The sequence below is a fragment of the Centroberyx gerrardi genome, chromosome 23 (assembly GCF_048128805.1).
Source record: "Centroberyx gerrardi isolate f3 chromosome 23, fCenGer3.hap1.cur.20231027, whole genome shotgun sequence".
In the NCBI taxonomy this organism is placed as follows: Eukaryota; Metazoa; Chordata; class Actinopteri; order Beryciformes; family Berycidae; genus Centroberyx; species Centroberyx gerrardi.
Window position 1 is genome coordinate 19,852,520 of NC_136019.1, and position 17,031 is coordinate 19,869,550.

Sequence of the window (17,031 nt, forward strand, 5' to 3'; positions counted from 1 at the left end):
GTTTCTACTCTCTATTTCTGACTGAATGAACACAATAGTGATTCAGCATATATCAGTTAATGAAAGCTTTTACATTGTCTGTTCTAAACAGCCGGTGTCTGGCAGCTCTTTCCCGGAAAAAATCCTCTGCCGCACAGGAAGTGATGCGTTTTACGTTTCCGGTTTGTTTGGAATAAACAGAAGAAGAAAAACTGGGTAGTTAGCATGAGCAGTGATAGCCACCATGGCTGAACAGATAAAGAAAAGAGAAACTCAAACTGCATCAACAGAAGATCCAAGCTCCGCCCACACTGTTTGATTGACAGGTGATCTCTGGGAAGTGCAGTGCAGAAACACCACAGCAATGAGCGCTTAGTACAGATGGAGAGAAAAGATGGAGACAAAATAAAAAATACAATGAGTTTGAAAGAGTTTATCTCATTCAAATACAGAATGAAAGAGTTTATCTCATTCAAATACAGTATACAGTGTACCAGATATTTCCCACTGGAGAAAAGCCATCCATAAGCGAGCCATAAAATTACATTTATTGCTATTTAAAAAAAAAATTATTTTCATTTATTTTCATACTGCATACATTCCATATTGTTGTCCATAATGTTTTCAAATCATACATGTTTCTCATACATTTTTTATGTGTCTCAATGTGTTGTAGGCCTACTGCTATTTTGCACACCCTTCATATATGCTATAATTAACATATTTTTCATGCTTTTTCATGCTGCAACGACCCAGTTTCACCACAGGGATCATTAAAGTTTCATTTCAAGTTAATTTACCAAAGTTGGATGAAGCTTGTGTATAATTAGCACGGGCACTGCTTGAAATTCTCGGCCCCCCTGAAAAGATGTGACACCCTGATGCATCTAACTCAGTACAGTAGCACCTTACCTCTCTAAAGGGCCCCCGCCAGCTTGGGGTCCCTTTGAAAATACCCTTTTCCCCCTCCTCCAATCCAAGACCACCTATGAGGGACTTTGGATTGGTCTCCATTCATTTGCTCGTTTGTCTCAGGCCCTGCTGATCTAATTTTGAAGGAACTTGGGGGGAATGATGCATCTCACCACTGCACTGTGGCTCTGCATTGTTACACGCATTGGCCCAAAGGGGGCGCTACGACTGTAGGTCAAGACTTTCTGCTGAAACGCATTGGTTTTTATGTACCAGTAAAGAGGATTTATTAGAACATCCATTGGCCTCCAATTGCTGAATTTGTTTTTGCTTTCTACTTTTACGATCGTATTTCTACGTAGTTTAACAAATATCACTTATATTTTCAGATTTTCTGAAAAGCATTAATTTATGCTTTTTTCCCCCCTTAAAAATACCTATTCTCATATTATTTATTGAACAAAAAAAGTCAAATTATCCCCTAATTAAATTGTGTTTGGTGTTGAATCCAGGTGTGTGTGGTGTTGGATCCAGGTGTGTGTGGTGTTGGATCCAGGTGTGTGTGGTGTTGAATCCAGGTGTGTGTGGTGTTGGATCCAGGTGTGTGTGGTGTTGAATCCAGGTGTGTGTGGTGTTGGATCCAGGTGTGTGTGGTGTTGAATCCAGGTGTGTGTGGTGTTGGATCCAGGTGTGTGTGGTGTTGGATCCAGGTGTGTGTGGTGTATAATGTAGTTGTATGTGTTGTGTGTTCTCAGGGACTGTGACGTCAGCCAGATTAACTACATGTACGCCCAGTATGTTAAAAACACCATGCAGCCTCTCAACATCGATGACGTCACCAAGGACCAACGCTTCCCCTGGACGGTCAGTATAGGACGACAAGAATGGGTTGGCTCTTTTCTTTTCTTCTGTTCTCTTTTCTTTTCTTTTAAATGTAGGACGACAAGAATGGGTTTGTTCTTTGTTTTTTTTTGGGGGGGGGGTTTCTTTAAAATGTAGGAGGGGAAGCATGTTTTTTTTTTTCCTTTTTCTTTTAAATGTGGGATGACAAGAATGGGTTTGTTCTCCGTTTTTTTTTTCTCTTTTCTTCTCTTTAAAATGTAGGAAGAGAAGAATGGGTTTGTTCTTTCCTTATCTTTTCTTTTCAGTATATGAGGATAAGAATTGTTTTGTGCTGTGTTTGTTTCTTTTTTCTTCCTTTCTTTCATTTTCTGTCTTTTTCTCTGGCTTTCTATCTTTCTTATTTCCCTTGTTTCTTTGCTTATCTTATTTCTGTCTGTATTCTATTGTTCATTCTTTTTCTTTCTTTCATTCTTTCTTTCTTTCTTTCTAATGGTTCCTCCTTTCCTCTGACAGAGTGAAAACCCCGACCACCCCAGCAACCAGATCAAGAGTCTGCTCTGCACTCCCATCAGGAATGGCAAGAAGGACAAAGTCATAGGTACGGTCTCTCTCTCTCTTTCTCTCTCTCTGTCTGTCTGGCTTTGCTGGGACGCTCTTTGAAGTACTAAACTGAGTCTTTTTCGTCTGTTCATGACAGCGGCTTAGCTGCAGATCTGTCAAGAGAAAAGTAGGGTAGACCGATGTGGGTTTTTCAGCGTCGATACTTTTTGGATATTTTTGGACTGAATCTTTACATTTGACCACGTTTCTGCCAAAAAAAAAAATAGAAGTATTCAGTGTTTCCCCCAGAATTTGTTTCTTGTCAGGGTGGAAAAGCCTCTGAAACAGCATTTAGACCATCATGGGACACTAAAACTCTCTTGCTTGACTTGAACTCGCCCTGTGGTTTCCCAAATACTTTTCCAGGCAGACGTTGGCGTAACATGGGCTTCAGGCTTAAATCTTACATCTTACACACATGGAGATGGCATAGCATTACCGCTTCCCATTATCCGCCTATGAATGGTCCCTCCACTCCATCACTCCCGGTGATTATCATCAGCATAATTAGCCGATAGCTGCTCCGTTAGCCGGCTGTGAGGATGATTAATGACCATGTACCCCTCCTCCCCACACACCCCATCCTCCAGCGATCAAACAAAGAAGGTCCCCTTAGCCTTGAAGAGTGAGTCCTGGTGAGGAGCCACATCAAAACAACTCCATTACTTACAATATAATGCTCTTCCCCTCTCACTTTCACTACCGACAGCTTCATTCGAATTCATTTTTTTCTTGGCTCATTCTAAGTCAAAACATTACAAATGCTATACTCTGTTTCTTCTTGTTTTCAGGTATATATTTGTGTCTCGGTGCCATGTTGTTGTTTTTTTACACTAGAATTGTTCAGGAAGACGTTATGCAAGAGAACGGGCAAATAGAAGTAACTTTGATTGTTGTGGAGAAAAAATAATATTTTTCATATTCGTTTTTAAAGTGTACGTTTTAAAATATTGTATCTCCAAAATGTCAGGAACTAAGAAAAACAGCCTTGTTTTTAGCTTGATGGCGATTTTTTTTAACATAATTTTTACTTCCAATACTGACTATCCAATGTGTTAGCATGGAGCCTACTACCACTCAACATAGTGTATGCTAAAGTGTTAGCATGGAGCAGCCAATGATCTACCAGGGACACTTGGATGATTTTGGTGTCTATGTTCTCATAACTTAATGGCAAAGTTGATCAATGGGACAATCTCCCAAAAACTTGGTGTATTCCTTTAACTTGGACTGAAAGTTTATATGGCCGGAAGTTCATGACCTGCAGGACCTGTGACACCTATGAAAAGTGGTTTCCAACCAAAAGCAGCAATGTAATGTATGTAAACTGTGTCTCGGTGGTGTTATCTGTGTGTATGTGTGTGTTTGTGTGTGTAGGTGTGTGTCAGCTGGTGAACAAGATGGACGAGGCGTCGGGCAGCAGCGTGAAGGCCTTCAACAGGAACGATGAGCAGTTCCTGGAGGCGTTCGCCATCTTCTGCGGCCTCGGCATCCAGAACACACAGATGTACGAAACCGTGGAGAGAGCCATGGCCAAGCAGGAGGTCACCCTGGAGGTCAGCCTCACACGCACGCACACACACTCACACACACACACACACACACGCACACTCCTCACGTAAAATGCGGTTTCACCCTCCTTTGGTGTTTGTTTTAACCTTTAACCTTGTTTTAATTTGGGGTGCCAGAAGGGTGGAGTTTATTGAACCCGCACACTTAAGATAGTCAGGTAAGTTGTCAATTACAGAACATTTAATTCTACAATATATGTAATCAATCAAACTGCACCATAACCAAATAATGTCAGTCGTGACTAACGGGTCTCACAAATTAAACAGAATATAAGCACAAAACTAAAATATAAAAGGACGCAATAAAAATAGTTGAAAAATAAGATACTAAAACAATAAAAGCAATGAAGCAGACTATAAATAATATTGGGGTTATGTAAACATATGCTGCCGACAATTTCAAGACTGTAAAAGTGGGTGTGGGAAAGAAATGGATTACTAGCGTTTATGTTTTTCTCAGAACAAACTGTTATAATGCATACATATACAGCAATACAGCAATTAACAGTGTTGCTGCTGCCAAGGCTAGAGAGGGAAACTGCAGACAGTGTGAATGCCTAAGTAAACATCACAGTGTTCATACTTTTCATTAATGCAATGTTGTGACATCACACTGAGGCTATAAAAAAGGTTTTCTATTCACAAGGTCGACCTCTTGTTGCCCAGGCTGCAGTGATGGAATATGAGTGTAGTCTATTGCATTAATCACTCTTGAGAATCCTATGAAAGAATATCAGCACTTATGCAGTAATACGCAACAGAACTTTTCATTCATTGTTGACTATAGCCGACTAATGTAAACTACCTGCTATTTTGCTAGAATCCCTCTTTTATAGCTATGGGTACATGTCCTGAAAACGTTACATAATATACGTTATATATATAATAAACATTTATTATATCTCTGATAGCCTATAATAAATCATCATGGAAGGCAAAGGCTAACAACAGTCTCTAAACATTGTTTCTTGCAATCTGTTCATTCGTGTGTTATTTGTTTTGTAAGTGATTTTTTGCAGCAATTGTAATTTTAAAAAAAAGGCCATAGGATCCTCTAGGAGTGGCAATGCCATTTTTCCCCAGAGGTAAAGACTGAAACCAAAATGTGTCAATTCAATGTGTGTGTGTGTGTGCGTGTGTGTACGTCTGACAGTTGCGGATATTTGTGGGTGTGTGAGTGACAGTGATGAGGCGATGCTGAATAATTTTTTTCAAGCCGCTTCCTGACACTTTCCTGCTTTCAGTTTCTGTTGCATGGCAGCCAGAAAAGCATCCATTCATCGTAACTGAGCCCACACACACACACACGTAATCCACTTTTATGCTCTCTTTTATGCATTTTGCATTTGTCCTATTGGCCTCTCTTATGCACACACACAATCCACTTCTGTCCTCTTTTTCAAGCATTTTCTACTCCTTTTGGTATCTCGTAGGAACATACACACACACACACACACAGGTATTCATAGACAATTACAGACAATGACATACATGAACATCGATCCTCACTTTCTTGTATTTTCTATTCAGTCTCTCTTACATACTCTCACTCCTCTCTCTCTCACACACATGCAGACACACACACACACACACACGGTGGAGCTGTCAGCATCAGGGTGTCGGAGGTGATGTCTCCTCTCGGCTGCAGCTGACACCCAGCCTCCTCCTCCGTCACCCAGCAGCCTCCACTTCACCCAGTTCAACCAGACCTCGCCCCAAACTGGTCTGGACCACTCTGCCTCTCTCTACCTCTCTCTACCTCGCTCTGCCTCTCTCTACCTCTATTTACCTCACTCTACCTCTCTCTACCTCGCTCTCTCTCCCCTTCTCGAATCTACTGAGGCGGAGTTGAGGTTAGAGAGGTGGGCTTGTGACCGAAAGGTTGCCAGTTTTTCTCCCCAGACTGGCTAAGAAAATGTGGGTGTTAGTTCCACGCTAGCACTAGCATACACTATGTTGAGTGATAGTTAGCTCCATGCTAACACTTTAGCATGCACTATGTTGAGCGATAGTAGGCTCCATGCTAACACTTTAGCATACACTATGTTGAGCGATAGTTAGCTCCATGCTAACACTTTAGCATACACTATGTTGAGTGATAGTAGGCTCCATGCTAACACTTTAGCATGCACTATGTTGAGTGATATTGAGGCCCTTCATGCTAGGGGGATTTCCTACACTGTCAAAGCAGAATGGAAAAAAAGAATGGCATTCCCTATAGTACAATAACAATTAAAACCAGATTAGAACAGATTAGCTCTGCAATGTTATTGCTCTCTCTCTGTTGATTTGACTCTTCCTCTCTTGACTCATTTCCCTCTCTCATTGAGTCTTGATTGCATTTGAATCAAATCTACTTTATTAACATAACAGGAAAGAAACCTATGTTGCCAAAGTATTACAGTATCAATGAAGGTAATATTATAGACATTAACAGATGACTAATAATAAACACAAATCCATATATATACAGTGTGCATGTGTTATTTGCAGTAGGCCTAATATTTAACATTCAATGGCAATTCAATTCAACTGTTCCATTTAATCCCTAATTAACTTTGCATTAACTCTCTTGATCTGACCCTCTCTCTTTCAACTCTGTTCTTTCTCTCTTTTGCTCTCTCTGGCTTTGTCTTTCCATCTCTCTCGCCCCCCTGACTGATTCCCTCTTTCTCTCTTGACTCGATTCTCTTTCTCTCTCTCTCTCTCTCAAAGGAAAAGAATGTGTATTTGCACGGGAGGGCAGGTATATAGGTGTGTGTGTAGTGTGTGTGTGTGTGTGTGTGTTTGTGTGTTTTCTATAGGCTTGTCCAAGAATACTTGATACTGCACATCTGAAGTCCTTATATATCATCTGGTGTGTGTGTGTGTGTGTGTGTGTGTGTGTGTGTGTTATTCCCAGGTCCTGTCGTATCATGCTTCCGCTGCAGAGGAAGAAACGCGGGCGCTCCAGGTAACAGCGGTAAATTGCAATTTATTAATTTAACAGTACATACACACACACTCGCATGCACACATGTACATTAGTGCATTAGTGCCCACCAGTGCATGCCTTAGTCAATACGGATGCATAAATACATGTACTGACACACACACACACACACACACACACTGGCAGATGTTGTCCTTCAGGGTCAGTGGAAGCGGAGTGTGTGTAGATGGGAAGCAATAATGTAACGTGACACCACACCGCTGAATCAGCAAGAAACCACAACCATTATAGCAACTCTATATGGCTGCTTCCCTCACGCACACACACACACACACACACACACACACGCATGCAGGTACACATACACACACACATATACATACTGGAGATCATTGGCTGGGACTGAAAAAACACTCCCATACTGATTTTTATTCCTGATTTTTTAAATGGAGAAGTTCATATTGTAGAATTGGTATAGATAGAAAGTATTCCTATAATTGATCAAATTTGTGTTTTCTATGAGTGTGTGTGTTTCTCTCTTTCACTATCTCTGATTATCATCTTATTATCTCAACTACCGAATAAGTGAATATGGCGCTGTAAAGAGTCACTTCATGCCAACCAGTCCAACCGACCCCCACCCCCCACCCCCACCCCCACCCCCCCCCTTCCGCACACAAAACACACAACTCCAGCCAAACCAGTTACAACATTGACGATTACACTGAATGCCCTTTTTTTCCAAAGGTCCCGCTCTGTTTCCTCCTCCCTGTGACAAAGCGGTCGAACTGAACGTCGTAACCCGATTTACCTGGCCTCCCTTGGGTGCTGGAAGAGAGGATGTGTCACTTAGTATCTAGGACACAGGCTTGTTTTTCTGTAAGACCACCACCGCATACAGTATGTGTGACACATGGGGGCGTCTTACTTCGGATTTATGCTTTTCGGATTTATGTGTTTTCCTCTCCAAAATATAATTGTCTCTGCGGTTAGGACCCGCCTCCTGTCAATCACAATCTAGTCATAATTCAGTCCAGTCAAATATTTACTATATTTATAATTTAACTAGCACTGGAAAACCATCTACAGTGATGTAAAACAATTGAAAAGAGCAAAAACTCCTCCGATCATGCTGGAACTGTCCTTTAAGCTGACTTCATATGAACACCACCCATGTGTTATGTGAAGACGAGTGTGTTGACATAGAAATATTTGATAATGCATTGATGAGCTGCAATTACTGCCCTCATTAGCATAACTGGCTAAGTTTAATATATCACGATGATCATGGCCAGGCTAGCAGAGTGCAGATCGTTTCTTGCCCCGATGCCCCTTAAACTCTGCTGATCACAGCTTATCCATTATTAATGCCTGCCGGCTACAGATCTCCAGTGCCCCCTAAGAGGATGTGTGTGTGTGTGTGTGTGTGTATGTATGTGTGCTCATGCGTGTGGAGCGTGCATAAGCAAAATTGTTTGTGCAACTGAATAATGCCAAATGACAGGCTTTTATAATATCCGCGTGTGGATTTCACTGAATCTCTGCAGCCTCTCAACCTCTCCTAATGTCTTGTGTGTGTGTGTGTGTGTGTGTGCGCGCGTGCGTGTGTGTGTGAAGGCAGCCACAGTTCCGTCGGCCCAGTCGCTGCGTCTCCTGGACTTCAGCTTCAGTGACTTTGACTTGTCGGACACCGAGACCACGCTGGCCACCGTCCGCATGTTTATCGACCTCAACCTGGTGCAGAACTTCCAGATGAAATACACGGTGAGCAGTGGAGACGAGGTGGCATTAAAGGGGAATGCCACCCATTTTTAAGAATTCACATATGTTATGACTGTGACCAAGGACAGTTCGGTCAATGCTTGGAGAATGCTAGAAACTTAAGAACTGACCTTGGGATGCAAAATCTCTAGATGTTTGTGTGAGTTCTTGTACCCAAATTAGGTTTCAATTCTGGTTTGTACCTGCTAGAATATAAACTAATTAGAATATACATTTCATTTTGCATCTTATGGCTCCACAAAGTCAGCGCCCCATTCATTGTCAATAGAGCAGCCGCTGATTTTACATCCCAGCCACATCACAAATTCAGGGGTTTTCTCTCTGATTTCTAGCTTTGGGGACAGGTGGTGCCAGTTCATAAACCTGACTGAACTGTCTTGGCCACAGAAATAGCATATGTGAATTCTTAAAATGGGTGTCATTCCCCTTTAACATGTGTCATATAACCAGAGTGAACAGCAAACAGCAAATGTAAAAGCTTTTATGAACTGGCTATAGGCTGAATCACTATTGTGTTATATTAATCGGAGGTAAAGAGCAGCAAAATGGACATTTAAATAAGAAATGTCGTGGATTACTACTTAAAGCAATGAACATAGGTATATTTTTTCCAAAGAGGATAGGGTTTTGGACTGAAACTCTGCAATACAATACAATAGAATATCCTTTAATATTATGAAGGATATCAATGTTGAAGGCAGCACAGAAAACTCAACAGTTAGCAACGTCTGAACAAGTTTCCAACAAACTGGCAATGCCTTTGTTACCAGTCTGGTCAGTGCTTTGATGCTCATGGAGAGGCCAGCTCAGGACACATGTGCACATCATATGGTGAGCAGCATAAAACAACATTCATTGTTTGGTTTATTGCCGAAAAAAAAGAAACAAAAACCTGTTTCCCATTGTGCGTTAGCAGCATTTACAGAGGTATAGGTCGAGAGAGCATGGAGACTGGTGTGTTTGCGGTGTGGAGTGGTGGGTGGATGCATTTCCAAGTGAGTTAGTATTTGCCTGCATCCTTAACACAGAGACCACACACACGCACACACACCATCATACACCTAAATACCCCCTGCCCCCTCCCTCCATCACCACCCACTATCAGACAAACCGCTCTCCCCAAGCCCCGTCCAGCTCCCCCCCTTCGGCAGCGGGTGGGTTTGGCTCGGCTCTCACCTTCTCTTAGCCCCCACGCTCTCCATGTGAAGAGGTCCTTTTATGGCGGGACGGGGGCGGGACTGCCCTGCGGAGAGAGGCCTCATAAAGAGAGCCTTTGATCGGAGGAGATTAGACGAGAGGGCCCTCCAACAGCGGGCCGTCAGTTTAACCCCCGTCCGCATCGAGAACTGACACGCTGACCACCCCGGAGCGTCAAACACCACCAACAGCAACAGGCTGGGTGGATGAGGGGGTGAAAAAAATTACCTAAACACCTCACAATGTATGAGTTAGGGTTAGTTTGATTACGTATCTTAGGGCGTTTTCACACTGTAATGGTAGGATATTTCCTTTTAACGTCTGAACCAGAGTTCGCTAGGTTGGTACATTGTATTGTTCCGGTTCGTTTCACATTGCCTTATATCAAGCGGGCCTAGTGGACAGATATTTTGTGCAGTCAGAGGGTGTTTTCACATTATAATGCTACACCTTGCCATTGAGCGACCTTGTAGCATTCTGGGGGACTTTTAATATTATGACATAATTCTCTGTGATGCGTCGGACATAGCTCCGCTCTGGGGCAGCCGGTAGATTTCTGCTCTAGCTAGTGAGATTTCAAGACTTAAAATCTATATAAGGAAGGGTGAAATGACTTGGGAAAAGTATCGACAAGATAGAAGAATGTCCCTGTCAACAATATGTTTGCATTAGGTGAGTGTATATATGTTTGTTTTTGTAGAAAATATTGACCGAGGCGCCAGGTGTGCCGTTTTGCACTCAAGAAAACATAGCGCAACATTGTCATCTCTATTTTATGGGGTATATACATGAAAAAATAGAGAAAAATCTGAGTTTTTTTGTCATATACGCAGCATTTCTGAAATAATTAATCAAAAATTACTAGTTTTTCATCAGAATGAACCAGTGAAATTGTGCGCTTGACTTTATTCACCAAGAAAAAGTGTTTTAACTGATATGCAAAGTGGTGCATTTTTTATGAAATATCAGCTAATTTGAAAATGTTAATACCAAAAATAACAATAAAAAAGTAAAATATATACAAAATAAATACAATTAATAAAATAACAATAAATAAATAAATAAAAGTCATAATACAAAAAGTGCTTGCATTTGTGTCCATATTAAACAAAATGTCATTCTGATAGGATGTATTTTTCTGCTGTTTGACTGTATCCTATTAATATTTTGCTGCTGCAGCAACCCAATGGGGCATCAATAAAGTTTAATTTTGTGTCTCTCCTGTAGAGTTTATGCCAGTGGGTTCTGAGTGTGAAGAAGAACTACAGGAAGAACGTGGCCTATCACAACTGGAGACACGCCTTCAACACCGCCCAGTGCATGTTCGCCGTCCTCAAATCAGGACGCTTGCAGGTCAGTGTGGGCCAATCGCGAGCCGGGGTGGGAAGATCCAGCTGGTCTGCTTAAAAATACCCTTTTTTTTCTCATTTTGACTTGTCTGTTTGTGTCTGTCTCTCTACCTTGTCTACCTTCTGTAATGTTTTGTCTGTCTGTTTTTCAAAGTGTGCAATTGCTGCATGCAGCTATATTTATTATTATTCTCCTGGGTTTCAATGGAGAGTTTTAGTGTCCCATGATGGTCTAAATACTGTTTCAGAGGCTTTTCCACCCTGACAAAAATATATTTCTGGGGGAAACACTGAATACTTTTAATTTTGGGGGAGGTTTTCTTTGGCATGAAAATGGTCAAATTTAAAGATACTGAAACGAAATATCGTCTATCAGCAGCTTCAGTCCAAAAATAATGGTATCGATCGAGCTGGTGTGAAAGCTGTTGTGCTGTAGTGTGAAATGGCCTTGCTGTCCACTCCAGCGACAGTGTCTGAATGCTGAACGCCCTCACTGGATAATGACTTGCCAACAGTGTGTGGAGGGTCATTAAGTCGCTGTGTGTACATAGCCATTAGTCTTTTGTTTGGTTTTGGCCGCGGTGCCAGAAAGCCACCTGTTAGCCACTTGCCATTATGTGGATTCACTTTGTTTTTTTGATTGGTATTTTTCCATCGTTAAATACAAAACAATGCATACAAAAAATAGTACATCTTTTGTGTGTGTGTGTGTGTGTGTTTAACCCCTTCCCTCCCAAAACAAAAACAGTAATAATAATAAAAATAAATAAGATGAATAAGATGAAATAAAATACAGAACATATGCGTAAGGAAAATAAATGTTGTGTATGTGTCCCCAAGAGTGTGTGTGTGTGTGTGTGTGTGTGTGTGTGTGTGTGTGTGTGTGTGTGTGCATGTGTGTATGATGCATGTGTGTGTGCGCATGATATGCATATGTATTCAGTTTGTAGGCATGTGCATTTGTGTATCTGGCTAACTGTCTTTCTTTCTCTCTCTACCATCTTTTTACCTCCATCCATCCCTCCATCTTTTTGTCCTCCTGTCCTTCTCCAGAGTAACCTGAGTGACCTGGAGGTCCTGGCTCTGATGATCGCCACGCTCAGCCATGACCTGGACCACAGAGGAGTCAACAACTCCTACATACAGAGGTACAGCGGGACAGAATGAGTGAGTGAATGAGTGAGTAAATGAGTGAGTGAATGAATGTGTGAACAAAATATTGCTGGTGTGCGTCTCAAATCTTTACTATATATCCAAGTAGATGTATGAGTGTATATGCATGTGTGTGAGCATATATACAGTAGGGGTAACTGTGAATGTGTGTGTGTGTGTGTATGTGTCCTGCAGGAGTGACCACCCGCTGGCCCAGCTCTACTGCCACTCCACCATGGAGCATCACCACTTTGACCAGTGCCTCATGATCCTCAACAGCCCTGTAAGCACACACACACACACACACACACACACACACACACACACACACAGATCAATCTGTCCATCCATCAATCCACTTAACCTTCGTTCCTCTCTGTCTCTTATCACCATCCCTAATTCATCCATTCATTTTCAATAGGCATCAATTCACTAGACTCTAGACTCTCAGCTATTGCAAAGTCTGTGCATCTAATATCATTTGACATCAATTAGACTAATATAGATACTATTGGCTACATTTCTGAGGACAATGACTGATGACTGACAGCATATTATTGTTTGGTCAATAGGATAAATTATCACACGTTGGTCAAACTGCCAACTTCGAGGGAGCATTGGTCCTGAATGCTTGTGGCTAAGAGACAGTAGGATTTTCATTAGGTCCAAAGTCCTGTTGAAATGCCTGTGGTAGTAATCTTTATAGGTCAGCTGATGGACGTGATGGATTTTCACGGACGTGACATTGGAAGACGGTGGAGTCGTGTCCTTTTACAGCATGAGATTGTTTGATTTAGGTCTAGCATGTTGTTTGCTGGACTTCTTTGTTGTAAGTGGGCTTTATCCTTTGTTGACGATGTGACATTACCGTAGAAGGCTTTGTGATGTGTTTGTTACGAGTAACATGAGTTGTTGTGTTGTAGTAGTTAGTTATTATTGGTGAATTGATTTTATTACATTATTTGCCAAGGTGCTCGCAGCTGGCAAGCATGTAACTAGCACTAAGCTAGTTTTTAGATATGGATTCCAAATAGATTTATGCCATTTTTTGCTTGATCTTTACTCATTATGATGAAAAACTACAAGGTCAAATTCAGACTTGAGTGTACCGCACATGACACATGACCAGCTTGCACTGCAGTCACAACAAGGAAGGGCCTGTCATTGTCATCATGGAAGTGTGCTCACACTAGTATTTTATACCCTAGTTATGCAAAACATGACATTTTGTGCCCTTTCACGGCTGTAGCTCATCCAAAATGCAGCAGCTCGGCTCTTAGCAGGTGCAGAAAAGAGGGACCGTATCACTCCTCTGCTGGCTCCCTGTCAGCTTTACAATCGATTTTAAAATCTTGCTGGTTGTTTACAAAGCTCTGCATGGTCTAGCACCTCATGCCGAGTACAAACTACTGTCAAACGCCTCAGATCCCTGTAGCGCTCACATTAATCGACCTTTCCTGTAGTTTCTTCTGTGGCCGACATAGTGGTGAGACACTAAACAATATGGCTTAGACGGTGGGGGGGTCTCACATTAAAAGATTGTTCACTTGGATTTGGTCGTGAGGGATCTCGATACCCTGCTGTCTCGCCAAAACAGACGGCAAACGTGACTTTGTTTTTCACTCGAATGTGCTAAAGCGGAGCTCGAGAAGGAAGAGCAGATTTCAGCTCTTACTGTGCTGAAAAAGAAAAAGGGAAGAGGGCTAGATGCCAAATTTAGAGGAGAGAATGGTTCGGGAGACACGGGCAGCATGGGGTTTCTGCTCTGCAGGGAGGTATAATGATGTTGTGTTGGTTTGTAGTCTCTTCTGCCAGGTTTCCTCGCAAGCTCTCACTGGCTATTGCTGCTCACCGTTTTCCACATATCTCACACTACAAGAGCATTGCGTGTTTGAAAAGCTCTGGTTGTCTGAGACGGTTCAACGCCTGGGTCAGACCGCCTCTCTGACCATATCAAAATCTTGTCTCAGATCTCAAAAACTTGTCTGGGACTGCTAAACTGGGGCTAAAGTTGTGTAGTGTGCACCCTGCTTCAGTATTTCTCTGATCTTCTGTGCCCTTACAACACCCCCAGCACCCTTAGGTCTTCTCATTAGCGGCTCTTGGCCGCTCCACGGTCCAGGGCTCAAAATAATGGGTGACCACGCTTTTGCTATTGCAGCCCCTAGACTGTGGAACAAGCTTCTCCAAAGTGTTAGGTCAGCAGAATCCATTGCCATTTGTAAGTATCGTCCAAAGACCCACTTTTACTCTTTGGCCTTTCAGCGTGACTGATGTGTTTCATTTGATTTTTGAATTGTTTATGCAGTTAAGGCACTACATAAATAAGACTGACTTGACTTTGCTTTGAAAGGACATCTGCAAATTGGGTCAAAGTTCAAAGAATCTTGGTGGAAATTTGAAGTGGTGTGCAACGCTGATAGTAGGCCTCTGCTCTCTCCATAGGAAAACTCAGCAAGAACAATTTTGCTGCTGATCATGTGTATCGGCCTGACTGCAGCAGGATGCCAGATCCTTCTGTCTTATTTATTACGCCTATTCCTCCTTGCTTCCCAGCTGCCAGCCTAGCAGATAACACTCTGATAGCCCAATAAAACACAGTGAATTACAGCCTGCTCGGATCTGTATGGCCTTGAAATAGACTCAAAATACTTCACAGCACCACTTGACTCCATTGTTGCATGTGGCATTTACACATATTTAGACAGATACAAGCAGACACGCATGTGCACATACTGGCACACACACACACACACACACACACACAGCCTTGAACGCACTTGAAATGGAATTACATAGAATAACACCTCAACATACCGTAAAGTCAATTTGACTGGATTCAGTTGTTTAATATACGTCTGAAGGTTAGTGTGTGTGTTGCCTTAGTGGGCCAGCGTTGTCATGGCAACCCCTTGGTGGTCCTTTTCAGTGCAAACTGCGGTCAACACTATCAGCACATAGCATCTATACTCCTTAGAGGGCTGCTCTCTCACTCTCTCACTCACACACACACTTCCTCTTCTCTGTGTTTTGCTGTCTAACTTTCATGTATGTGTGTGTGTGTGTGCGTGTATATGTATGTTAGGGTGTGTATATATGTATGTGGATGTGTGTATATGAATGTGGGTGTGTTTATGTTAATGTGTGTGTGTGTGTGTGTGTATGTATCCCTGCATTTTTCTATCTCTCTTTCTTTTTCTCTCTCTCTGTAGGGAAACCAGATCCTGAGCAGTCTGTCCCTGGACGAGTACAAGGCCACTCTGAAGATGATCGAGAGGGCTATTCTGGCCACCGACCTGGCCCTGTACATGAAGTAGGTACCAAACGTCAAGCCCAGATGGAAATCTGACTGGAGAGTGACGTAAAGAGAGGAAGACAGAGGGGTGAAGGTCAATTTGGGTGGCGCGGGGGAAGAGGGAGGGGATATTGTAAGCCGTTTTGATTAAGGTTCGTCTGATATGGGTTTTTCAAGGCCGATACCGATATTCAGTAACTTTAAATCTGACTGTTTACATGCCAGAACAATACAGAAAAGGATTCAGTGTTAAAATGTTGAGATTAAAACTGTCCATTGAAACCCAGGATACTACTACTATTACTGCTAGCCTACTACTACTACTACTGCTACTATTACTGCTACTATTACTGCTAGCCTAGCTACTGCTACTATTACTGCTACTGCTACTATTACTGCTACTGCTACTATTACTGCTACTATTACTGCTAGCCTAGCTACTGCTACTACTACTACTACTGCTACTATTACTGCTACTATTACTGCTAGCCTAGCTACTGCTACTATTACTGCTACTACTACTAGCTAACCACTACTACTACTACTATTACTGCTACTGCTACTACTAGCCTACTACTACAGCTACTATTACTGGTACTGCTACTACTACTGCTACTACTATTACTACTACTAGCTTACTACTAGCCTACTACTACTAGGCTACTACTGCTACCACTGCTACTACTACTACTACTATTGCTATTGCTACTACTACTACTACTAAATCAACAATGACTAAAGTATTCCCATATGGATCCCCGGGCTAAACGTCAGTCTTAATCTCTATCAAATGGGGCTCCGCAGCCTAATTAATGTTTATTTGGGAGTCTATGACATGAAAAGGTTGGAGAGGCCCTGTTCTACTCCAAAACACTATACAGCCATTTTGGAAAATAAAATGCATCATTGCCCAAAAATTCCTCCATAATCTCAAAACTATAGATCAGTGATTCCCAAAGTGTGGGCCGTGAAGGTACTGCAGGTGGGCAGCGAGAGGTCATTTACAATAAATAAATAAAACGTTTTTAATTTTCAATTTTGTAATTAAGTTTGAAATTACCATAAAATATTTATGATTAAATATTTGCGTTAAAAAAAGTAATCAGAACTAATAAAACAAAGCCATGGGATTTAAATTACGTGTTATTCTTCATTAATCTGACCTATTTTTGATCCGGCCGGAACGTATCTTATATCTCGTCATTGGCGGGGAATTGTAATGAGGGAATACCTCATCATTGGCGGGGGAAGAGTAAAAATGGAGTGGTGGCTATCAGGTTGCAAAAGGAAAGCTGTTAATGGAGAATCAACCTCCACAAGCGAATCATCAGAAGATCAAAATGAATCCGTGAAAACAAAAAGAAGGACTCGTAGAAACAGTAGCGTAACGAGTCAGCGCCGGGCCCCAGTGCAAGATGG

General features: G+C 42.0%; 1 protein-coding gene across 1 annotated transcript in view; it reads left to right on the plus strand.

Annotated features, from left to right (window-relative positions):
• pde5ab (phosphodiesterase 5A, cGMP-specific, b) overlaps positions 1-17,031 on the plus strand; it is a 51,181-nt gene that overhangs the window by 25,104 nt on the left and 9,046 nt on the right. Inside the window, exons 11-19 of the mRNA XM_078291836.1 lie at positions 1,647-1,755; positions 2,248-2,332; positions 3,712-3,890; positions 6,808-6,867; positions 8,455-8,601; positions 11,044-11,169; positions 12,219-12,313; positions 12,513-12,600; positions 15,530-15,630. Of these exons, the coding sequence (XP_078147962.1) occupies positions 1,647-1,755; positions 2,248-2,332; positions 3,712-3,890; positions 6,808-6,867; positions 8,455-8,601; positions 11,044-11,169; positions 12,219-12,313; positions 12,513-12,600; positions 15,530-15,630 (990 nt within the window). The remainder of the gene's footprint in view (positions 1-1,646; positions 1,756-2,247; positions 2,333-3,711; positions 3,891-6,807; positions 6,868-8,454; positions 8,602-11,043; positions 11,170-12,218; positions 12,314-12,512; positions 12,601-15,529; positions 15,631-17,031) is intronic.